This window comes from Cyprinodon variegatus, unplaced genomic scaffold, assembly GCF_000732505.1.
Source record: "Cyprinodon variegatus isolate N-32 unplaced genomic scaffold, C_variegatus-1.0 Scaffold1880, whole genome shotgun sequence".
Lineage (NCBI taxonomy): Eukaryota > Metazoa > Chordata > Actinopteri > Cyprinodontiformes > Cyprinodontidae > Cyprinodon > Cyprinodon variegatus.
The window spans coordinates 2,779-28,683 of record NW_015152333.1 but is presented as its reverse complement, the minus strand read 5'-3'; the positions used below and the strand labels follow the sequence as shown (position 1 = coordinate 28,683).

General features: G+C 38.8%; 2 protein-coding genes across 2 annotated transcripts in view; one reads left to right on the top strand and one right to left on the bottom strand.

Annotated features, from left to right (window-relative positions):
• Positions 1-6,149, top strand: part of LOC107104776 (ankyrin repeat domain-containing protein 34B-like) — a 13,413-nt gene extending 7,264 nt beyond the window's left edge. The window contains exon 2 of the mRNA XM_015404864.1: positions 4,460-6,149. Coding sequence (XP_015260350.1) covers positions 4,506-6,098 — 1,593 coding nt within the window. The 5' untranslated portion in view covers positions 4,460-4,505 and the 3' untranslated portion in view covers positions 6,099-6,149. The remainder of the gene's footprint in view (positions 1-4,459) is intronic.
• A 2,057-nt stretch (positions 6,150-8,206) lies between these two features.
• LOC107104778 (occludin-like) lies at positions 8,207-25,172 on the bottom strand. The gene is made up of 9 exons (XM_015404865.1): positions 25,094-25,172; positions 24,751-24,824; positions 22,339-22,984; positions 22,097-22,264; positions 15,807-15,934; positions 14,560-14,742; positions 14,316-14,487; positions 13,460-13,501; positions 8,207-9,125 (listed from the first exon to the last, which is right to left on the bottom strand). Exons 2-9 carry the CDS (start codon positions 24,801-24,803, stop codon positions 9,027-9,029), a joined length of 1,491 nt encoding a protein of 496 aa, XP_015260351.1. The 5' UTR covers positions 24,804-24,824; positions 25,094-25,172; the 3' UTR covers positions 8,207-9,026.
• Between the last annotated feature and the right edge of the window lie 733 nt (positions 25,173-25,905).

Below are 25,905 nucleotides of genomic sequence, written 5' to 3'. Positions count from 1 at the left end.
TCCAGCTTTTATGACTCATGTAGTAAAATACTTTTTTTAACCCTCAGAGGCATTGGTGCCATCTTATGTAGTCTAATTGAGAGAACCAAGGACAAACAGCACAAAGGCTGATAAAATGCGACTGCCGCAGCAGCCATAGAGCTGCTAAACCGATTCTGTCTGCAAAGATACAAAACAAGCATTTAGCATTATTGTCTTTTCTATTATGTGTCAGAGTGAACATTTTCAGACATATAGCCTAAGAAAGTAAGAACATGTTTGGGGTTTTAAAGGCGTGCAAAAAAATTCATACACATAAATACATTTTATTGGAATCTTTGGTGAAAGAACAAGACATAGTGGTATAAAACTGGGAAGTATAAAGGAAATTATACATGATTTAAAACATTTTATTTTACAAATAAACAGCTGAAAAGTACAGGGGGGAAGTGTTCAACACCCTTTCCTTTGAGGTTTGTTTTGAATATGTCAAATTGTTGCTCCTACCCTTCACCCTCCACAGGTCTAACAGTAAGACCGCTATCCAGGGTAGGAAAGGAACTCCGACTGCTGTGTTAAATACAGATAGCTTTGTCTTGTGGACAACGATACATGAAGGACACACACATGAATTAAAGTAATTAACTTATAGGATTTAAAATAAATCCATTATACTTACATTGGGACCTAAAGTGTAATCTATAACCTTTCAAGTTGATCACTTATTCATTTAATTTCTTGTGTTTTTACAATCTTGTGTTGTTGTACTATATTAATATTGGAGAGGTTGCTTAAAACATTTACTCAGTAGTTATCTCTCTGTTTGAGAAATTTGTTGCCACCCATATGTTTGGTTACATCTGCATCTCCTGGGCAGAAACTCAGAGTTTACTGAAGTAAACCTGCCACTGACCAGGTTAGTTTTGGGGAGAATGTTACCATGGCGACTGAAACAGAGGCTGAGGAAACTCTCTTTGTGATCCAGAAAAGTCAGAAATTCCTTGTTTTCAGGTTTAGGAACTTAGAGTTTTCGATAAACCTGCTTCATGAAACGGACCCCTGACCTCATCACTCTTGTGTTTGCAATACTGTGGTTATGTCAAGCATGGGAAATTTGCTCACTCCCTATTTTTCACTATTATGTATGTAGGTACCAAAGTGTGGTACTTTTTTATTTTACACGAAAAGGTGCACAGTAGTACTGACAAAATCTGTCTGGTACCTATCAAAGGTAAATAGTCATGTTTTATGTCTTTACCAAAAATGCCAAAATCCAGTTGTTTATGATGAAAAAAGGTTATACACTCCAATCCTCCATCCTGATAGTTTTTTAATCGTCTATTTTGAGCCGACATATAACCTCAGCAATGGGCACGAAGAGCTGACATAAACAGATGTGGCGCCATCTTCTGGCAGCGCGACTAAACTACCAGAAAGATTACATGGTGGCCTTTGACACAGCTACCTAATAAGTCCCGACCAAGCTGACGGTGGTGCAATGCCTCACCCAAAACCGACCGCTTGCCATGGTCAAAGATTAACCTTACCTGCTCCTATTTCAAGTTCAAATGAGTCTTTCTCTGTCTCTCAAAAGGAGTAGTACTATAACAGGAACTTGGAGTACAGCAAAGTATGGTCAGTCATTTGCGGGGAAATTTTTACTTTACAAATAACTGCTAGTGTTGCACCAATACTGATACCAGTATCAGGCGGGGCCCCAATCCAGCACTAAAATGGTGGTATTGGTATCGGCGAGTACCAACTAATAGGGCACCAATACCATTTTGAGAGCCAAAAGTTTAACTATTATCAGCCATTCCAGGTAGGCAATAAAACCTTCTATTGGATTCTCTTTGTATTAGTCTTTTTCTTGCTTCACAAAGGTAGGCAGCAGCTTGACAAAGCCATGATGGTAATTATTTTACATCCAAGTAGTATGCAGTTCTTCATATATACACACACATCAATTTCAAACAGATGGTATCGTTATGGTATCGGTATCGGCCAATACTGCAAAGCCGATATCGGGTATCGGTATCAGGGCCAAAATATGGCACAGCCGCAATACTAAAAGCTACCATGGCTGATATGTTCAGTCTTAACAATACAGCCATTCAAGGTCATTACAAATAAGATGTGGTCTCTAGGTTATACTAATCCAATCAGGATAAGACTTAAAAACATAGCTACAGTAACATCAGAAGCACTATTAGGAAGGACCTATATTCATGTGTCTATAAACTTTGCGGCAACATCAGAAATATTTAGTGAAGCTTTAGTGAACTCCAGTTATCAGAGTGTTTCCCAAGAGCAACTTGAGTTTCATTACTCTTGGAATCAAACATCTTGCGCTCTTTTTTTAACTTGATCTTGGGCTTTTCTTCATTTTTCCCCAACTATGCTGGGACTTAAACACTTGCTTGCCTCCATTGCTTTGGCTTTTTTACCAATTGTATGCATACACAGTGACGTAACCCCAGTCACATGGTGTTGTTATGGGAAATATACATGGAGAGGCTACATTTTCTAACAAACTGAGCAAATATAAAGTTTTAAGGTGCATTCCGACCAAACATGGAGTGTGTGCCGCAAGGGCCGTGGATTTACATGGCATACCTATGTAAGCCTCACAGGAAAGGGCAGCATAGTTGCCAGCATGAATCCCACATCAGTGCTTGGCTCTCACATCATGCTACAAGGTAGAAATCAGGTGTTGTCAAACAGTGGCCCTGCATGGAGAGAGTAGAGCAGTGACTGCTGAAGTTGAAATCTGAACTTTTCTGTGAAATTGCATCACGGCAACTACTCAGGGACTGGTTGTAATTGTGATGTAGGTTAAAGAAGTGCAGCTGACACAAAGCTTTTTGCAGTAAAAATGCAATATAGAGAAAATTATTTTGAAAAAATGAAATAAGGAATGCTCTGTAGAGGCTTTTAGGTAGCTTTATTTTATTTTTTTCATTTAGCCCTAGAAGCCCTAGAAGGGCTGTTCGTCATGCTCCTTTACCTCCATCTCAGACTGTTACTGCCACTCCCAAGCACTGCTGCTTTCTGAGCGGGTAGATCTACCCATGTTCCCAAGGTGGTTTTGGTAATCAAATAGAACTACCACAGAATTCGAACAATATCTAGTTGCAGCTCTGGATGAACCAAAGTGATCTGCTTATTCAGGGCCTCTGGGGCTTTTCCAGAAATTGATGGTCTTTCCAAACCGAGTCAAAAATGTGAGAACAATTTAGCAGCAGTAATGTTAAAATTCACCTGTGATTTTATTCTGAAATGCTGCCATTGAGCTCTTGACATATCATATTATGCAATAACTTTAAATTTGGAAACAAGCACAGCACTACTATTAGTCGGATGGTGAAGTCATCAACTCAAACAAAAATCATTATAAAACCAAATAAGCACAAAAAACTGTTTGACCTGCAGGATTGAGTAGCACTAAATGAGCACATAATTCTCATTCAATTTGGAGCTTGAAGGGAGGATGTCTGAGATCTGGATGACCTAAGAGATAATCTTTAATATCTCTTAAACAAAAGTTGCACACGTGATCTTTTTTTGCTATTTATCTACCTTTTGATTTCTACAAGGATCATTTTAAGTGCACACGTGCACTAACGGAGCACTAATCATATATGATGATATGCACTATGCTTACTTTTTTTCATATAGGTGGAGTGTTGGCTTTACATAGCCGGTGCTCCTCCTATCGCGTGGCCCCGGATGAAAACACTGCAAAGCGGTGAACTCCTGGTTGTGCTCGGAGAAACTGCCGCACAGAATGCACCTTTAGAGAGAATAACAATTACAACACCAGCAGGGCATCATATAGTGTCTGTTGTCGGAAAATTTTTATCTCTCTATTATATATTAATTGATCCTATTTACTAACTATAAAAGTTTTCACTCAGTCTGTTTCACTTTCAAGGCCAGACAATTCTATGCAGGATGGTGTTTGTAGACCAGACATAGCTTCTTCCCATAACAAACCAGATTCTTTTTCAAGGTTTATTCATTATTAATTCTTGTTACTGTTTAACCAAAGTGTCTGTAATTTGTTTTGACTCTGACTACTTTCCATTGTTGTAAGGGGGGACGAACCCTGCCCAGATCAGAACAGAGCAGAATGCTGAGCCATAATGGCTGTATGATGAACTGTTCTCTCTTTGCAAAGATATTAATAAATGTGCCGATTGAGTGAAATCCCTCTATCTCCATTTATTTAACTAGGATGAACAGTTGAATACTTTTTTTCCAAAAACAGAGTCATAAAAATGTTGTATGCAACCATAGTGAGTTACTGGCATATACATTTGAGTAAAGTTAAATAATGTGCATAAGCAATGGTAAAGTACTGAATTAGGCACAGACAACATGAACTGTAAATGATAACAATACATTTTATTAGACTGATGTAAAAGTAGTGTTCTTGTCCCTGAATTATTTTCTGATATCTTTCTGCAATTGTCCACAGAAATCTTTCCTGCATCTTCAAAAATCCTAAACTTGGATCAGGACGGATGGAGGCAGAAGTCTGCAATTCTGGCATATCTATGGATTCAGGTAACCCTTTGCTAAGAGCTGTTTTCCTCAGAAGGCTGAGGCTCACAAGACTGCTCTTAGAGGGCGGGGCTTACATCAACGAGAGTGACAGCCAAGGACAGACCCCCCTAATGGTGGCATGTAGGACTAAGCATACTGACGCCCAGAGTGCCAGTCGGACTAAGCTGATCCAGTTTCTTCTGGAGAGAGGGGCAGATCCTAACATTCAGGATAAGGACGGACGCTCTGCGCTGATGCACGCCTGCCGGGAGCAGGCCGGCCCTGAGGTGGTATCTCTGCTTCTTTCCGGTGGGGCAGACATCAGCTTAGAGGACCAGTCTGGGACATCAGCGCTGGTTTATGCAGTCATGGCTGAAGACTTGAAGGTGCTCAAACTTCTGCTCGACACATGCAAGGCAAAGGGGAAGGAGGTGATCATTATTACCACAGATACATTTCCGAATGGAAACCTGTCAGCTAAGCAGTGCCTCAGCATGCCTGCTGCTGATGCTGTTGAAGAGATGGATCCAATTACAGAAGCAGCTCCAGCGTCTCCCTCTGAGATCCAACTAATCACCTCCCCTCAGAGCACTTCATCATCTCTGTGTCCCCCAAAGCAAGTGTTTTCTTTTAAAGAAGGGCAAATCTGTGGTGCAAACTCTCATCCATGCTCGCCCTCACGGTTTCGAGGACCCGGACAAGCGGTGCCCAGTGGACTACAGCAACCTCTACAGAGACTGAACTCTGAGCCCTGGTTAAAGATCCCCGAATCTCTGCTCACTGATCAGCGCCAGGCATCTTCTAACCAGGCTGAAGATGTTTCTTTTAGAGTTCCCAACCTGGAGAAGGGCAGCAGCAATAACCCCAAAAACTTCAGTTATTATGAAAGAAGGTTAGCAAAGGATAGAAGCATAGACTATGGCAAGAGTGGCTATAATGAGCACGAAGGGCACATGATGTCTTTATCAGGTCTGTTCTCATCCCACTTTGCCTCTCATCCCAACCTGCACTCTGAAATTCACGGTTCAGACCCAGCCGCATGCTCTTCAACCCTCTGTAGTAGCAGCAACCTTGGTGCAACCTTTCATAGCATGGCCTCATCGAGCCTTAATAATGTCATCCAGACGAAGAAGCTTAGTGCAGACATCTATGGCTCTGACCCACAGCTAGCTGTGGATAATAGACATATTTTAGAAGAACACAGAGAAAGGGCCTCATTAGACGGCAAGAAACTGGCCCCACTGCGTTGCTCAACCACAATGGGCTCCAGAGAATCTCTAAAAGGCATCAACAAAAGAGTTTTCTCTCTGTATGAGCGCAGAGGCTCTGGGACGTTCCTGCTGGACCACAGCAATCAGGCCAGGCCTAGATCTCTGCCACCACTAACCAAAAACCCCACCTTTAATCTTTCCAATAACAGTTCAAGCAATGGGAGCAGCTTCTCTGAAAAAGAGCTGGGTGAGAAAGGTTTCCTTCCCTGCGCTCCCCCAGGACACCCCAAGGAACCGACGAGAAGAATACTGATGAGGAGACATTCGATGCAGACCGAACAGTTCAAAAGCACGGCCTGAAAATGACTGACGGCGAAAGAGGATGTTCACTGTGTTCAATGTAACTTCTGTTGTTACAGGACTTAGTGTCTGCTTTATGGAAAATCATAAAAATAGAAACGCACACTTGATTTTTAAAAGGTGGCATACAGTGCTGTAAAGAAAAGCGTCACCCCATACATTTTTTTTTCTTTTTATTGCTTCTCTGTTCAACATAAATGTTTCCGATATATACACAAACTTCAATATCAGATAAAGATATGTATAACAAATATGATAGGATTTCCAAATAACTATTGACTTGGTGATCACTGTGGCAGAATGTCTGCTCATTGGTTCTAAATCTTCATCTCAAGCTTTTGTGTGATTTGGAGCAAGTGATTGTAAAACCTCCATTACTGATAAACGTTTGTCTGTACTTCAGCTTCAAACCGCCATATTTAGTTTTTGGCTGTCGGTTTTAGTGATGACATTCTGATGTAACCTTAAATGCAGAAATTGTTTGAATAAATGTTGAGTAGTCAACTCTGTTTCTATCATACTTTAAATGACATCGAATTTTATCTCTTTTCTATTGGTATTTTTTGTTATAAGATTTAGTTATTTAATTTTTTCTTTGCATATGGTTTAAAAAGATTAATAAGCGAAACAAAACAGTGTGTGCTTGTCAAGTTCTGGACCAAAAATGTGATCAAGATGCTGGAGCGGAGGTCCCAATGTGGCCACTGTTTTTGGATAAAACCATCCTGAGTTGGGCTCTCAGCCTTTGGAGCTTTTTCTCGCCATATTAGTTTCATCAGGTCTGGTCCTGTGTGTGGATATAACACAATCCTGGAGGGAAATATCAGTTGGACAGCTGCCATCAACACCTGCAGTTATAGATAATACAGTCAGGCTTATTTTTCAGGGCTTAGTGCAGTATAACATTTGCTCTTCAATTATAGAATACCCTATTTATAGCAACAATTAGGACAAAACTGTGAATATAAATAAAATTTGTACAACCTGTCCTTATAGCTGCCTATATAGTTAGCTAGATAGATTTGTGTAAATGTTTTTCCTATTTGCAATTCATTTGAAATGCACAAAATGTTTTTTTTCCCTATACATTCCAAATGTTTATTTAGAAATATTTACTAAAATTATGTCTCTTCAGATTAGTTAAAAAAAATAATAGACAGCTTAATCTGTTGTCAGAATAATCAATAGGTGCGGCTTTATCTTAAAGGTATAAAGGACGATTTTTCATTTCCGGGTGGATCATCTAAATAAGTGGTCCTCCTAACTGTCAATCATTCTGGTGACATGTTTACGTAAGGCCAACCTAGGTGCTCGCCCCGTTATCTATCTTTTACTGTGCATGTGCACATTCAGGCATATATCTATGGTGAGCTACGGTTTCAGACAGTCATTGAAGCTCTCCTTTCTCACCGCGGTTCTTTAAAAATGGCCGAGGGTCGTAAGAGAAAAAGTGTCTACGAAATTTATGAGAAGAAAAGAAAGGCCTCAGAAGAGGCGATATATCCCCGAATGCTTTGCGCTGAGCTCTCCTCGCAACGCATTTTGGGATTTGCTGTCACAGTGGCCCGCTGTCGCGATAGGCTGTCATTACCTGACAGCGTTGACTAATAAAGATGGCGAAGACACCGCGCAGTGGAGGAGTTTCATAACCAATGGGGAGGGGAAAAAAGCAGTGATCATCTTCCGAACGGTCAGTTAAGCGAGTTCACTTAAAGTCAACTATATAGTCCCCGCTCTATATAGCGATTGAGGGATTTAGGGGGTAGGGTGGATGTTCAGGCACAGTAAGCTTTGATGAGCTATGAGAACAGAGGAGGAGAAATGGGCTCATGCACGCTCTCGCACGTGCATCTTTTTAAAAGTGGAGAGGGGGGGAATTTCACGAAAATCCTCCACAACACCCTCAGGCCTTTATAACAAATGTATGATCAATGCATGCATTTTTTTTTTTTTTAGCTAGACTTTGATGTCCACCAGAGTTTAGTGAAAGAACGCTGCTATTCTGCCATTTCCAGACACTGGTTGGTGAGTTAGATGCTGTCATGCAAAATGCTTTATTACATTTTTCAGATCAGGTACAAAATCCAAACGCTCAATAGCTTCTGCTTAATGAATGCTTTACAGACACCTGGTACTTATTTCAAGACTGTATTTAATGATTTCCTTCAAATGTTATCACTTACAAAACAATTCATGACGTTGTGTCAAGGATTAGAAAAGGCGTAGCAGTTATGTCTCTACAACAAGAGGTTAGCAGGAGGCACCAATTTACATCGCATTGTAATACTAATGTTATAAAATGTGTGAATGCTGCTGTAGAAAAAAAATCTTCACATTAAAGTTTCAAACACAAATAAATACATGTGAAATTCTGCTGCTAACTGTGAGTGTTTAAAATGTGTTTCTTAGTTTAAAAAGTGTTCAATACAATGCTTTATAGAAATAAAAACAATAATAATTGGAGGAAAAAAGAGGAAAAAATAGATCAGTGTTTGACATTTACTGTTATGCTAAACAAGGAACCCTTAAAAACCAAAACCCGTTTCCACATATTTACAGTCATTGTACAGTAAAATGATAAAACTAAAGAAAGTAATGAGCTAAGATGAATCCGTTGCAGCAAAATCCACCCAAACTATGCATTACATAGCATTTGTTTGTTCACTCCAGATAAAAGCTGCAAAATCTTTAATAAGACAATAAATATGTGTGATAATAATCACTCACGGTATGAACAACGACAAAATACAAGAAAAAGAAAGGGTTTCTGCGGTGCTAAAACACAACAATGCGGTTCCAACTTTTAGTTGTTCATCATAGATTTCTCGAAGCTTTGTTCTTTGCAGCAGGCTGCCCTGCCACGAGTGTCCATCCGGATTTCAGGAGTTCTTTCTGTTCGCTGATGTACAGGATTATCGGTCCAGATGTTCAGCCACTGCGGTCGTAATCACTGACCATCTTCTTGATGTGGTTCAGTTTGTGCTTCAGATATTTACACCGCCGCTTCCTCACTTGATAATCTGCAGTCTAAAGAAAAGGAAATAATATGAGCCGAGAGCAACAGAGAAAGAGGACAACCGAAACACACAAACATTCCCAACAGGTCACCATAACATATTAGAGGCCTTGCTAGACCTAATACACAGTTCCATTTAGAACAGGAGTCTGCAACCTGCGGCTCCAGAGTCACATGTGGCTTTTTGCACCATCTACAGCAGCTCTTAATAGTGACTAAAATGTATATGAAGAACTAAATAATATACTACAAAATAAATACCATTCTTAAATGTTTATATATATCTTAAATATATTTATATGTGGTTTTTATAAGATGGAGAAGAAGGACATTAAAGGAATCAGAAATATGTTCTTTGAGCCATTTTCCTTTTAATTAGCTTGAAATTTATGTGTTTTAATATTATTTTAAAAGCTAAAAATACATGCATTGTTGGTTGTTTAAGATGGCAACTAATTTCCTATAAAAAAAATAGTCTTTCTAAAAATTCATCTACTTTGCGGCTCTAAACATCTTTTACTTGGTTGGAATCAGGGCAAAATGGCTCTATGGACATGAAAGGTTGCAGACCCCTGATTTAGAAGAACAGCAGTGTATGTTATGATATATTCTAATAATTTCAAGTTATCCAATAAATGAGGCATCCCCAAAGTCGTTCTGGAGGGCCGCCGTCCTGCAGGTTTTAGAGCAGGGGTCACCAACGCGGTGCCCGTGGGCACCAAGGTGCCCTCAAGGACCACATGGGGGGCCCTCAGAGTCTTCTAAATGCAGAACAACCCACCAGTGGGCTAAGTTTGAAATTTTATTTTATTCTGTTGCTCTTCTTTTTAATCATTTATAGAGATTTCAAAATGACAATGTCTAAATAAACTTAGAAATTAACAGAAACAATAAAAATATGTTGATAATGAACAAAGTTTAGGCTAACGCTAACCCTTGCAGCTCATGGGTCAGTAATGGTCGCCGTTCATAAGTCTCGGTACCCTTGAAGTGGCCCTCAGCCTTAAAAAGGTTGGTGACCTCTGTTTTAGAGGTTTCCCTGCTGCAGCACAGCTGATTTTCATTGATAGTTGATTAACAGGCTTTTGCTGAGCTGCAATCATCATAATCAGCTGTGCTAAAGCAGAAACCTCTAAAACCTGCAGGACAGCGGCCCTAGAGGACCCACTTTGGGGATGCCGGCAATAAATTTTTCAACTATTTTATATGTTTTATCAATTTTGATGTATAGAATAATTAAATGTCCCATTAAATAAAAAAAAAAAGTTTTAAAAATGTATTATATAATTACATTTTATTTAAAAATGCATTTATTCATTCAAAACATGATTTAAAAGCTCAATTAAACTAATAAATGCCCCTTTAAATAGTGAGAAATACATTTAAATTTAGAAATAATTAAACATTATTTAAAATAACCTTTAATACATGGGGCCAAAGAACAAAAACCTGAAGAAAAGCTAATAGTTCTTTGTTTGGTTAAGAGAGACGTAAAGCCAAAGAGCCATTTCAAGCTCTGATCTCCGATATAGGGGAGGAAAATTTTGGCCCTGCATTAATACAAATTTAAAATCATTTTTTAAATAAAACCAGAAATGTAGAAAATAAAATTTGTTTCTGATCACGTCATAGAAACTAGTCAGTTATCGGTTCTGTGGCAGAGCATTTCACCACAAGAGATGTATTTAGCTTCAGTACAGGGGCCATAGAAGGAAACATGACAATTTCTACAGGGGTAGTGGCCCCCGTTGGCCCCCTGTCTGGAATCACCCAAGTCTCCATTGCAAATAATTAGTGCATTGTGCTTAAAAAGAAAGAAAAAAAAAAACATTGATCAAAACAAGAGCATAGTTCACTTTACTGGTCAAAAATAAATAAATCAGGTTTTTCTTTAACCCTCAGGAGGTTTTGCCTGCCATAAAAAAAAACATTTTAATGGCAGACGGCAGTCATTTTGCGGCAGGAAGAGGCTGAAAATTTGAAGGCACCACATGTGTCCCGCAGACAAGAAGACACCCACTGAGTAAAACTGGTTGAGAAGATATTGTGAAGATGACATGATTTACATCCAAACATCTATATTCGGTTGAAAAGGAAAAAGTGAAAAACTGTAATTTTCAGATCGCTGAAAAGACATTAAAATCTGGGTTTGTAACGTCTTCTGGACTAAAGTGGGACAAAATCAGACTGACCAAACACAGCCTAGTTTTTGACAGTGATTTTTGGCCTAAATCAAGACTATGACGCTTATTTAACCTAAAAACCGACGTCTAAATAACATCTGGTGTTTCGGGGGCATGACAGTAAGCAGGGTAAATATCTGACTGGATGGAAGGAAATCTGCAGAAGTTTATACACAGCTCAGCTAAAAATGAACTCAAATTATTTTAAAATGAAACCCAAACTGGAAAATCGGGGACAAAAACTACCATTTGCATTAATGAAAGAATAACAAACGGCAGAAAAGCAGCTTCAGCGCATCAAAGAAAACATCCATAGTGCAAAGCAAAGAGAAAAATAAAAAAACAAAATAAAGAGCTTAAGTGGCTCCTGACTGGATTGAAGAGAAAAGGGTCAGAAGATCCAGGAACTGAACCGATCCATGAAGAATGGTGGCATCATGATATGGGACGTTCGTTTCTGTTGTTGTTACAAATGTTTGATGAGAAAAGGCAATTATAATCAAATCAATAAATGGTGAGTTTTAATCTCCATCTAGAAATGAGATTTTAAAACATATTTTCAAATTAATATATTCAATAATTGACTGATAAACTCAATTTAAAATTCTTGTTAAATCATTTAATATATGCCCTGTCACAGACTGGCGACCTGACGGATAGGATGAAGAAGATGGATAATTTCAGGGCTGCCCCTTTGTCACCGGTTCTGTTTATTACATTTATGGACAGAATTTCTAGGCGCAGCTAGAGCCCGGAGGGTGTTCAGTTTGGGAACCTTAGGATATCATCTCTGCTGTTGCAGATGATGTTGTCCTGTTGGCCTCATAAAACCAGGACCTCCACCGTGCACTGGGGTGGTTTGCACCAGAGTGTGCACTGAGGCCATGGTTCTCCACCAGAGAAAGGTGGACTCCCCTCTTCAGGTCTTGTTCACGAGTGAGGGATGTATGGAGCTTGAGATCAATAGATGGATTGGTGCGGCATCGGCAGTGACGCGGACGCTGTATCGGAATGTCTTGGTTAAGATGGAGCTGAGTCGGGGGGCAAAGCTTTCGATTTACTTATCGATCTACGTTCCCACCCTATTGTCATGAGATCTAGGTAATGACTCAAAGGACAAAATTATGATACAAGCGTCCCAAATGAGTTTCCTTTGCAGGGTGTCTGGGCACAGCCTTCGAGATTGGGCGAGAAGCTCAGTTACCCAGGAGGAGCTCGGAGTAGAGTCGTTGCTCCTCCACGTCGAAAGGAGCCAGCTGAGGTTGCTGCGGCATCTGTTTCGGATGCCTCCTGGTCGCCTCCCTTGGGAGTTTATCTAGGCATTGGGAGGAAGCCTTATGGAAGGCCCAGGACACGCTGGAGGGACTGTGTCTCTGAGCTGGCCTGGTGTTGCCTCGGGGTCCCCCAGAGCAGCTGGAGGAGGTGTGAGTGGATCAGGAAGTCTGGGCATCTTTGCTTAGACTGCTGCCTCCGCCACCCGGCCCCGGATAAGCAGAAGAAAATGAATGGATGGATGGACAATTTCATTTAAGGACGGAAATTACAAAAAGGCTTTTAAATGGGATTTCTAAATGTATAATTTAAATGTTAAATGGTTGCATTTCTTTTTCCATGCCTCTCCTGGTCCTCCATACCTCTACACATCAGCCATACACTGGCTGACAGGATGCAAAGCAGTTCTCAGAAATCATTGTTATAAAGCTAATTATTAGCTCCATAATATGAAGGTAAGCTTAACTTATATACTTCAGGTAATATTGTGAAAATAGTAAAGCTTTGTAAAGAAAAACACTGACTGTGACTCTTTGAAATCAAGAGAGGAAAAATTAATCTCAGGCTCTTCAAACAGACCGTATCTCCAATGCATTCGTACGTGTGTGTAAAGAAAAGCTATTAAAATTGTTTTGTGGTTCTTTTAAAGATGCTGGTGACTATTTCAACAAAACTTTGAAAGTAATTTGCTGTGGAATTTTAGACTTTACATATATTCTTTCAGAGTTAGTGGCAGTTTGTGCAGGAAAAAACTAAAACTAAAAAGACCCCAGAATGTCGTCCATATCAAGCTGCGTTGAATAGAAATTAAATTCTAAGGAAGCATCCATCCTCTGGTGTCCATGCTATCCTAATGAGCTGTTTATAATAGCCTTAATGATGACTCCTACCTTTTTAAGGGCCCTTATCTTGTTGTACTCATCCAGGACATCCTGTTAAGAAGCAAAGACACATTTCAAGATTTAATTAGTTTGCTAAAAATGTCTAATATTCTTTCATCTTCAAGATTAGACTAGATTATATAGAATCATGGAAGCAGCTGAAAGGCATGGTGTATATAAGCAGTATGTTCTGCTTATGTCTGCAGCACTGCAAAAAACTATCTAGAAAAAAGTAAAAACTCCTTAAATTAGGTGCATTTACCCTCAATTTGAGCAGGTAAATAAACTTATTTGCCGACGGAATTAATATTTTTAATCTTAAAATAAGATAATTAAATAACATGCACTTGATATAAGACAATGCAATTGTTTTGTTTTTTTACTTATTTTAATTGTAAATTGTCGTGTCTCACTTGTCTCCTCAGTTCAAGAAAAAAATGCACTTATTTGAAGAAAAATGGCTTATTGAGATAAAAAAAAATTTGCAGTGAGAGAATCTGAGGAAAATATTTAGGTTTCGTTTTATTTCATCTTTTATATTTCTGCTCATTTTAAGACAATATAAATAAATACCCATGAACAAAATCACATAAGTTATGTTAAAATTTATCGAAGTAAATGCTTCATAAACTAGGGTTTTAGTTTAGTTTAAAAATTAGCAATCATTACACCTTAAATCTAAAATTAAAACATACAATACTATTATAAATTTATAATAGTAAATTACAAACTAATCAAATAAATATAGAGCATAAAAAAGTGTTAAACTGTTAAAGAAGTAGGATTTTTAGCCCAGTGTAAAGTCTTCAGTGCTGAATGCTCCTGTGAGGGAAAAATAGTGAATGAAATAGTGATTTGTTCTCACCAGGTACTGTGGGCTTCCCTCCTGCAGCTCGTCCAGCTCTCTGTCCAGATTGGACAGGTCCTTGTTGATGGTGTCCAGCTCCGCCTGCAGTTCTTTGTACTCCAGGTGGTCGCGGTCAAATTCACGCTTGTAGTTGTTGCGCTGCTGCTCACTTGTTATTGGGGGATACTCACTGAAAACAACAAGGTGACCATCAGATCAACTGCTGATCAACTTGGTTTGCTGTTGTTGGTTTTCCCAGTACCTGTCAAAGTCGTTGTCGTCCAGCTCGTCCCCAGAGGAGTTGTAGTCCGTTTCGTAGTCCTGTCCGTCGGCGCGGCGCGGCCGTCCTGGGCGCCTCTTTTTGGGCCGTCCTGAGGAGCTAGCAAGCTCCGAGCTGCTGCCAGAAGGAGCGCCATTCTGCAAAGGTTGATTCTCAACCACAGGTCTGCGAGACGGAGGATTTAGAAACAGTTCATCTTTATTTCCAGCATATTTTAACACATACAAGAATAACCAAAGAAAAAATTACTTATTTAGTTTCCAGTTTTACACAAGTTTGTCTAAACCAGTAGAAAACCTCGGCCAGAGAATGTCACCTTCCTTCATCAGCACAGAAGCATCTCACATAGTTTCACCGTCAAAAGAAAGTATGACTCATGTCTCCTTAGTTTTGGTCACAAATCTATTTTCATAGTTCCTCTTGCAATATTTATTCTTTGACACAACTGTCAAGCATCAACTCCACACACACACCCATACTCATTCTGCTATATGTAGTGAGGACCATGTGTTGACTTTTAGTCATTTTCAACCCTTTCTATGTCCTAACCCTAAAACTAACCCTAAACCTAACCATTACCAATGCATACCTCACCCTAACCCAATTCATATCTTAGCATTAAACCTAACTGTTAGCAAAATAGCTTGTGAGAACCAGCAAAATGTCCTCATTTTGCAACAACTGGTCCAGAGTCCGATGCTGAAACTGGAAAAATGGTCCTCACTCTTGGCTACACAGGTACATCCACACTCACACACACAGAGTTTGTATTTCTCTCTTTCCGCATGGAGGCTCTACATCGACTTTCATTCGTTTTAGTTAGCGCATTTAAGCCTAATCCTTATCAGTGCATTCCTAACCCTAACTTTAACCTAAAGGTAGTTCACACCATAACCCTAAACTGACTCTCTAGGGCAGAAAAAAAAGGGGATCTACGGCATTAGAAACAGCCTTTGGTCCCCATAAGGCCTGTTGGTCCTCAGGTCAGCAAATATATTAAAAAGGTCCTAAATAGGTCACATATACAAGTACACACACACACACACACACAGACGCTCTGTGATGCGATACGTTCACATTATACCAGAAATGCATGAAACAAAAGTTTTAGAGACCGGATTTTATGAAGTAACCGTATAATATATTAAAAGTATTCATATAAATGCACATAAAGACATTCTTTTCTTTTCTAAATGGGGCTAAATAGAAATTAGTGTGAGTAAACTCACTGTGGGGTGTAGTTCAAAGGAGGCTTGTCATAGTTGCTCTCATCATCCAGGTAACTCCTGGAGCCTCTCAGCCTCTCAGGATAGTCTGCAATGGGAGCTTCTTCAGGGGGAACGGACACATTGTTCACCTTTATGAAAGATTAAAACAACAAATATTAAGGTTTTAACAATAAATGAAAGTTTGGAAGTTTACAACTTTATTTTAATGCTTTTAACCAAACAAGTTTAATTATTTTGAATAAAACAATAACTAAGAAAAGCTTGTCAAATGATCCAATAACTGTTTCTCAAGAATCGGGCCACAATTTCTTTCAACAACCAGTCCTGCAGTACCTCCACAAACCCACTAGGGGGATTTATACTATTTAAATACAACTATGTTGCATTTAATTTAGATTTATTTCATTTGCATCTTCATTACATTTATTTATCCATATATTTAATTAATAAACACCAACATTTGGATAAGTCTCCTGGTTATTAGATTTCTATTGAGAATTCCCTGATAAAGCTAAGCTACAAATATCAATCATAGGTCTAATGTCACTAACTCGGTCAGCTCCACCATATAAGAGCCATAATGCCACAAATAATGGATTAACAATCAGTTTACAAGTTGTTTTATTTTTTTAACTATCACAATGATGTTCACACTGAATGAGATTGTATTGAGCGCTGCCTCTCCTTGTCTTTCTGTCATGTGACCTTTCCTGGAAGCTGTTTAGAAAACACCTGAAACAGTCCTTCATTGTTATGGCATTGAAAGCAAAGCAGTAGCTGTTGGGAGTGTCGTCCAAGTATCATACACTGGAGAAGCCATGAGGTTTGTTATAAAACGAACAAGTCAAATCTAAACCCAAATCTGCCGTTATGTAAGCAAAGCTATTCAGGAAGCTGAATTTAAAACAACATTAGCCAGAGCAACACTGTGGCTTCTCTTAAATTATAGCTTAATTAGGCAAGAAAATTATATATGTATGTTTAAACAAAAAATAATCATAAACCTTCACTCAAAACAAACACAAAAGGCCAAAGTGCTGCATTGATACAAGTGCAGCTATAGACCAACAGAGCCAATAAGATTCTACATTAAAAAAATTGAAACAGACAAAATTTAATACCAACTTAATCAGAATCCCATTATTGTCAAATAGAATATTAAAAAAAACATACATTTAAATAAAAAAAGGGATATTGTGTTTATAATACAGAGTCCTAAAGGCCAATTTAAAAAAACAAACAAAAAAGGTTGGGAAAAATGATGACGGTAGATGGCTGATTATTCTAGTGTTTAGGACAAGCAGGACTCAAGAAAAAAGTTGTTAGAATACCTAAAAGTATCAAGTCAAGGGAAACAAAGGAGCCATTTTCCTAAATTAAGCCAATTCTTGACAAACTCAGCAAATATTAGCTACATTTTCAGATGGTGAACACCTTAGATGTTGATTTGGGATCAAAGAAAGCCTAATATATCATTTTTCTCATCTCAATCTTTGCCCATCTCTGCCATCATTGTCAGAGCTTGATTAATCTGCTTTGACCGACAATGAATCATGGGATACTCTGGATATAGCCTTCAAACATTTGAACATTTCTTTATCGACAGTTTTGTTGTTTTTCTTAAGACCTAAGACCAGATGTCGTCCTACATTTTACTCCATACGATCTGAGCTCAGGCTAGAACGAGGTGCTATAGGGCTTAGAGGGGGAAGGACATTTAAAGACCTAGAAAGGAATAAAATGGATCCTAAGATGGAGGTGCAGCCAATAAATTTAACTAAATCAGCCTAAACTTGGGTGTTTTGGTTATTAGACCTCCAGCAAGCAAATATCTGATTAAAGACCTGCTAACACCCAAATGAATGTTGCAGAAATCCAGAGACTACCATCTCCAAATGCTCTCTTTAGGTGATATCTAACCCAAAACATTACAGCCTCTTCCTTAGCCCAAGTTACCGTTTTTGATCACTTGCATACCCCTCGTCCGTCAGTGAGATCTAGAAGCACAAGATCTATGTCCAGCCATTCAGCAAAGATGCTGCTACATGGCTGTACATCTTATTTTGGCATTTGACCAATTAGATGAGCCCTTGAATCATACATTAACTACTGGAAATTATGTTGAAAAAAAAGTTAACAAGTCAAGAAAAAAAAATGGTAAAACACTAATTGAAAAGTTAAAAAGTAAAGTTAAAAAGTAAATAAGCCTAGTTAACAATTATATTTAGGTTTATGAACTAAAACATGTAAGTGCCAGTATCAGCATTAATCCCTCTAAGGTTATGTTGTACCAAAAAAATGAGTTTCTTTTACTCTCAGAATGTTTTTTATAGAAGCACTTTTGTTATTTTTCTTAGTATATTCAGGCAAGTTGGCGTTTCTTGTCTTTACATTAACATTAATTTTTGCCATCAAAATATGCATATTTTTTGAATGTTAAAAGGGTAATAAGGTCTTATCCTGGATTCCATTAACACTATTGGCATGAAAATTTGGTTTTCAAAGTATTTCACAGAGTGCCCTATAAAGGGTTAGTCTCTAGTTGAAGCTGTTTATGTCTCTTGAGACAAGAAATGAGGCTGGGAAAAATGTTTTCACCTTTAAGGAAAAACAAAGATCTGTATCATTGTGGATGCTGCAGGCTGGGTAATCTAATTTATGTAAATAAAAAAAGGATATAAGAAGATCGTTGTAGATATCAGGTTCATTGTTCTAAATTTACTTTCAGGAACGACCACTTTAACGCATGTCTGCTCCAGTAGATCCACTGAATCTCTGACATTTCTGGTATGACACACCCGCACAGACTTGTCGTCTGTGTGCCACAGCTGGGATACACCCTGCAAAAACAACAGCTAACAAGCAAGGTCTGCAAAAGGCCCTGCACATGCACTTTCCGACAGGTTCCCACAAGCAGCTGTGAGGAAAAAGTCTCGGGTTCTTGGTAAAGTTTTGGTCCTGTTGGAGGATCTGCTGAGCCGTGTGGATCAGAGCAGCGGTCGGACCTGCTTTTCCTGTTTACTGCTCTATAAATGGAGCTGAATGTCATCATGACTCCAAGCACAACTGACTCACACTCACTGCTGCTCCACTCTATAATGTTGTGAAACATATTTAAAAAAAAAGAAAGAAAAATCTAATCATAAATCATGAGTCAGCAGCAAATAGAAACATTTCAGAAAACCTCCACAGTAGTATGTTTAGAATGTGGCCTCCTCTCGTTTGCCTGGCCGCCTGTGAGAGTGAAACTGTTATCAGTCAGCATGCCGCACCTTGAAACTGTAGATGGAAGGAGTTTAAGCCCCGCCTCCTCTCATCCCTGAACACAACACTGTCCCTAAACTGGTTTTACCACATTGTCTCCACTTCCTTTACTGCTGAGGAGCGACAGATGGTGGATTCTTTCTAGAAAGAGCCACTTGAAGCTGAGCTTCTGATAACGTTTAGGCATCGAAAAGGTCCCAAAGTTAGCAAGGCAGAAAAAGGAAGCAGCAGTTTGAATGACTCCATTCAGCCACATATATAACTTCATTATTCAACGACCATTAGATGAAGTTAAATCTGGCCAGTTTAACCTGAAAAAGTATCTGAGGTAAAAATAACCCATCAAACTCCTGCAGTTATCAGTTTTAATCATAAAATGCCCCCCACAACCATTTCCTTATCCGTTTTACTTCAGCTCTGGAACCAAAATAAAGAAAAGAAAAGAGGATTTAAAGTAACAGCCATTCAAAATGGCCCTTCCCAGTCAAACGCCAGCTGAATAGCAGCTGAATAGCAGCCCACTTCCCTGAAACTCCCAGCAAAATCCCCTCCAGCTACTAGAGTGAGCCCGTCTTGCATATTTCTTTACTCTGACTCCACCCTTTCACAGACTTACAGAGTCTGGCCAGGAGATGAAGCATTTTCTTTAAATCTTAATGTCAACAAATTATAACAGAAATAATATTTTAGTACAAAGATTGATGCTTAAAAAGGAATTGTAGGGGACCGGCCAAGGGCCCATCAAGGAAAGTGGGGAAATTTAGAATGGCTACTACTGTAAGTTTATTTGTGCTTGGAAAACAGAAAAGGATCATTGCATTGTTTGTACATCTATCACTGTTTGTACTGAATTTTGCTTTTGGGATTAGTAAAGTTATTTTGAATTGAATTCATCCTTCCCAACATGATGACTCGGCACAAAAAAAAAGAAGAAACAGGAATTTGTTTTTGTGCATTATATGAGATTCACATTTCCCTTCTCTGGTTTCTCCAGTTATTTTTTCCTTTAAATTGCTGTTTCAGGTTTCTGTTAAAGTGGTACATTTTAATAGTTGGAGACAAAAATTTGTTTCAGTTCATCATTTTTTTTATTTATTCAGGGAAGTTAACATTATGTAACTACCCTGCTTGATAAACAGTGCATCAGCTGAATAACCTACAGTGTTTTTGGTTTAACTTCTCTAGCCACGCCCACGTCTGATTATTGCCAAACCCGTTTTATAGCTTTGTTAAACAGAACATTAAACAGATTGACATTTAAAATGAAAAAAAGTGATACATTTTGTTCTGATCCAAAGACATTCAACTTCAGACAAGGGACCATGATGTCAGAGGGGTAAAAAGCTGCAGCATTTCTAAGGCTCCCAGTGAGTCATTATTTATAAATGGGCAAAATATGACCCTTGCAGTAGTAGCTGACCTGACACAATTACGCCAAGAGCACAATGGCAACTTGTCCAATAAAAGAAGCTGGAAAACACAAAAGGAGCTAATTTTCTTCACAAAAAGTCAACTTTTACTTCTAAGTCATAGGAGTACTTTTCCCCCCATGGTGAAAAACCACTGCTGAACAAAAAGAACACAAAGGTCCAACATTTATAGACGTTAAGATGATCCGTTTATTGTGTTCAAAGGGGAAAATACTTTCTCCACATACAGCAATATGTGGTGGAAATACGCTTATTCCATCCAGATAAAAAAATTATAATTTAATAACCAAACCTGGACATTACTTTAACCCAGGATTTTTGGTTAAGTGTCAAAGTTTGTTTTACTATCTGAAAAGTTTAAATGTGGCAAAAATATATATTTTAAAAATATTAATTAGAAAATAGTCAAAGCTTTTTTTTCATAGCATTGATTCTTAGACGGCTTTTGCTGTGTTTTGTTTATTTTTGGTTGTGTTCATTGGCAGAAGAAGAATTTAAAGGAACATTAATGTCTGTCTCTGGTGCTGAGCTGTTATGGAGGTCTTGTGATGACAACAAAAGAAATGTTCCTCTTTTCTGCGCTCTGAGCAAAAACAAACCTGTTTTCCATTTCCCCAACAGATATGCTAAATGGGCATTTTTTTCCCCCCAAGCGCTGTAGCTGATGTCTTAATTCATGGATTAGAAAAAAATTTTAAAAAGTATAAATAACAGTGTCTGCTCCTTAGAGCAGGGGATCTCATTTTGAAATAAATTTAATTTTTTCCAAGTTAGATTTATTCATTTAACTCATAATTTCAAATGTATTTTTAATTATTTAATGATGCATTTTTACATTTTAATGTTAAATCTAGTATTTGAATATTTAATAAGATAAATAAAACAATGTTTAATTTACTTATTATATGGAACATTTACATTTATCCATTTAATATATTAATTTAGGCTTAGGTCCCCCATATACATCACAGATCATGTCACAATAATATATTTTCAAATATTAATTAAATATAGCATTATATTGTAAAATGCACAATGTATTTTAGGGCAGGCCCCAGTTTGCTGCCTGGTTATTTTTGGGGGTCAAAGGTTGAAGTGTAGGGCTGTTCAGTGCGGCAGTGCTCAGCTCTGCTGCATTGCAGCAAGAAGGTTCTGTGTTCGATTCTCGGTCATGGCGTCATAAGAAGGGGCGGGGCCCCGAGCAGATCTGGTACCTATAACGGCCCAGTTTCTTTCTGCATGTTCTCTCAGTGCATGCGTGGGTTCTCTCCGGGTACTCAGGCTTCCTCCCACATTCCAAAAACGTGACTGTTAGGTTAATTGGCTTCTCTACAGTCCCCTTAGGTGTGAGTGTGTGCGTAAAAGGGTTGTTTGTCCTGTTTGTCTCTGTGTTGTCCTGCGATGGACTGGCGACCTGTCCAGGGTAGACCCCGCCTCTCGCCCGTAGACAGCTGGAGATAGGCACCAGCAACCCTCATGACCCCCGCTTGGGATAAGCGTAGGAAAATGGATTGATGGTTGAAATAATTGGGAACCCCCCGCCTGAAAGCTGTTTGATTTTAAAATGTGCAAAGTGAGGATTACTGCGATACTCACCCACGCCTCGACATCCTCCGGAGGTGAAAGCTCGTCCACAATCTTTACTCTCTTCCACAGGATGTTGCCTTTGCCGTACTTTTGGATCCTCTGCCGAGTCTTCAGGGCGAAGACGAGCATGATAATCAAAGCTGCAGTCACCAGGAAGCCAAACACCACAGCGATGGCCTGAAACAGAGGAAAGAGTTTAAAATGACTTCTCACGCACAGTCTCAGGATGGTACCAAGGACAGGATTGTTACCTCTTGCGGCTCCACCACGCAGTAGTGGTAAAGGTACTGGTTCATGAGTACTCCTTGCATTTGTTGTTGTTGGTACGGAGCACACAAAGCAGCGATCTGGTTGCCGTAAACCGACCCTGAGGCCTGGGCTGTTGGGTTCACCGCCACCAGGTACACGATGGTGGCAATAAGCATGAGCAGAGCCAGGATGGGACAGATGATCAACACTGCCAAGTAGAACTTCCTGCTCTGTGACAGGCTCTGATGAGACACGACGATGATGAAGACGATTATGGCGAAGATGAAGACGAAGGCTGCCATTGCAATCATGAAGCCTTTTCCTGACCGCGGGTCATTGTAGTTCCCCCCAATCGAGCCATATCCGTAGTTGCTTCCGGCTCCATAGGCGCTACCTCCGAAGCTGGAGCCGTATCCCCCTCCTCCATACATTCCTCCTCCTCCTCCTCCATACATGCCTCCGAAGCCAGACATGGCCCCCTGACTGTCATACGCCAGCGTGGAGGCAACGCAGGCGAAGATGGCCACACAGAGAACAATGACAATGATGGCCATAATTTTAAGGATTCCCGGAGGCGACGACCAGCGATAGAGGTGCTGGAACTCATCATCAGGGAAGTAAGAATAGGCTGGCTGAGGAACTCCATTGCTGCAAAGAGACACAAAAAACTTTTGATACAAATCCAATCACAAACTCCTTATTTTATTTAGCAACAGCTGCATGGAGGGAGTTTTGCTTATAGTTGTAGCAAACATAGAACATATTTGTAGATGGAAATTGGAAGGCACATAAACATTGTGAATTGAATTTTTTTTTAAATACCAACTTTTAAAAACGGTTTATAAAAAAAAAAGTTTGAGATTAACTTTGTTTTTTTCCAAATTTCCATTCATCTTTTCCCACTTAAACTGCGTCCCAGTGCGGTCTATGGGCGAAAGGCAGGGTACACTCTGAACAGTTATAAACTTTTTTTCTTACACAGGTGTTAATTTCATTTCATTTCAAATTTCTGTTTTTCAGATTAAGTTTTACTAATAGTATTTTTTTCAAATTGCGCTTCACAGAACATCTAGGCTGTGTCCGAACGTTCGCCCTAACCCCTATATGCCTCAATCACTATATAGAACAGGGAACAATATAGTGGACTCTATAGTGAACTCAGTTAACTGACCGTTGGGAGAGATGATAACTGCTTTTCAATCCCCGCTGGTCACATAACTCCACCTCTCCGCATGGTGCCTGCGCCATCTTTGTTTTTTTATCACCACTGTCACAACAAAGTCCATAATGCTTTGCGAGGACTGCTCTCGCAAAGCAATCTGGGATATGTCAGCTCGTCTACTAGTGACCATGGATAATTACTACTTTTCAAGGTGTATTGTGGAAAATTTCGCATGTTGTCCGATGACAGTGTCTAATTTAAATTGCACCGCTTCTCCTGTTAATATGGTAAAACCCTCCGGATCGTCCGGCACCAGGCTGCACATGATACAAATTAGCCAATGAGCTGCTGTCAGTCTGGGCTGCAAAATAAATAAGGATCCAGGCTCAAAATGAGCACCTTGATATGTCCTTTAGAATGGCTATGTCTCCATTCAAACCCAGGTTTAAAGCCTTGTAGGGCAGCCTAAAGCCCACTGCTATCATTAAAACATAAAAAATAAAAATAAAGAACAACAAATAGTCAGTTTAGGTGTTTTATAAAATATGTGAATCTGAAAGTTGTCTATATACCAAACTAAACGACTGTTGTTCTCTACTTCAAAAAACAGTATCAAAAGTAAGTGTTTGTAATGGGCTTAAGGAGTAGAGAATGTGTTCTATGAAAGACGATTTAAAAAGACTACAATTAGAAAACTTGACTAAAAAAGAAGAAACCTAAATTTAGAAAAATAAATCTATAAAAATGAATACAAAAAAATGCTTTTAAAAATTTAACATTGAAAAAAATGGTATGAAAATCAAATTTGAAAAAAAAAAGAATTTGAAATAAATCTAAGAAGTTAACAAACTTACTCTCAAAAACTTATTTTAAGTGTAATTTCTGGATTACATTCCCATTTCCATTGAAAAGCATGTTCTCTGCTTACTCAAACATCATTCACTCCATACAGAAACTGCCTAGATTCAAGGAGCTGTGGAAATATCGCAATATTAATCCTCCGTCTGGTTCTGATCTCTTATGCAAATAAATAAAGCCATAATTAAACAGATTTAAAGCAGTAAATCTTTCTGTTCCCTTTAACAAGTAAATCAATGAACAAAACTTCCCAGCAGAACAAAAGGTCTACACACATTTTACACTGGATTTTATCTTTTTGAGATATTTATTTACATAAATTCCAGTGGAAAGCATAGATTCAACATTAATAGCTTTTTCTTCTTCTTTTTTTAAATACAAAATAAAAACTTACAACTCATGATCCTCATCATATGGAGGGGGGCTCCCTTTGGGTCTGGAGGACATCACTGCTTAATCTACTGGGTGCTAAAAAATACAAAGTAGATACACAGAGGTTTCCTGTTAGAGGAAATAACTAAACCAACAATTAATATGTAAAAATCACACAGTTTCAACAAACATTTTCACATTTAATCTGAGGACAATAAAGCTACACAGCCGGCAGATTTAAAAAAAAAAAAAAAAAAAAAGCTCTCCAGCCTCTAAACCCGCTGATAAAGCGAGTGTTTAAACCAAAGCAGCTTTAAACAGGTGAGCTGCTTTAAACAGGTGAACTTTGACAGCTTTGAACTCACCTGCTGCTTTCAATGACCTCTCCTCTGGAAGCTCTCAGCTGAAACTGCATCCGCTGCTGAAAACAAGCCGAACCACACCCAGCCAGCGCTGCAGGGTGCTGTAGCCACGCCCCCTCCGACAGGTGTCACCAGGTGTCCCAGCCGCACCGGATGTCCATATATGAACAGGCTTTGTTAGACACAGCGATAGAAAGAACACAATGTTTACCTGCGTGTGACACAGTTTTCCCTGTTTTGTTTTGGGGGGGGTTATGCATAGTTGGGGAAGAAAGCGGCATAGTGCTTCCAGCACAATTATTTTATTGAGAAGACTTAACTTTTAGGAAACTAAAGAGACCAAAACGTTTGATTTGATTTTTTTTATTAATGGGGTTAAAAAACAGGAACTTAATGCTATGAAGTGTTTTTTGTATGTTTTAGATCTTTTCATTTTCTTAGACATAAAAAAAATGGTTATCTGGTTATTTTAAAATACAAGTATTTCAAAATGAAATAAAAAAATGTTTTTTGTGTGTGTCATAAAGCAGCCTTGCAATAAAAGTTGGTGGCTAATGGACCTACTGTACAGCTACTCATCCCAACGCTTTCAAAAGCTTTCCAAAAATGAGCTCAAACATATATTTATTGAATGCTCTCCTATTGTTGAGAACACAAGAGAACCACAGTACAATGACATTTATAGTATTTAGATTTATGAACCTGTCTACCAATATTATGATGCCAGAGAAAATCATTTTCAAGATATCTAGAAGCTCTACCAGGGTTCCCGCGGGTCTTTAAAAAGTCTTTAAAGGCATTGAATTCTTCAAAAT

What these genes read in the sequence shown, in the direction of transcription:
- LOC107104778 (XM_015404865.1), bottom strand. Translation starts at nt 24,803, where the DNA reads ATGTCCTCCAGACCCAAAGGGAGCCCCCCTCCATATGATGAGGATCAT. An exon ending in AGGGAAGCCCACAGTACCTG is followed by an intron (nt 13,502 to 14,315) that starts GTGAGAACAAAT and finishes GCTTCTTAACAG; the next exon opens with GATGTCCTGGATGAGTACAA. An exon ending in AGATAAGGGCCCTTAAAAAG is followed by an intron (nt 9,126 to 13,459) that starts GTAGGAGTCATC and finishes CCTTTTCTTTAG; the next exon opens with ACTGCAGATTATCAAGTGAG.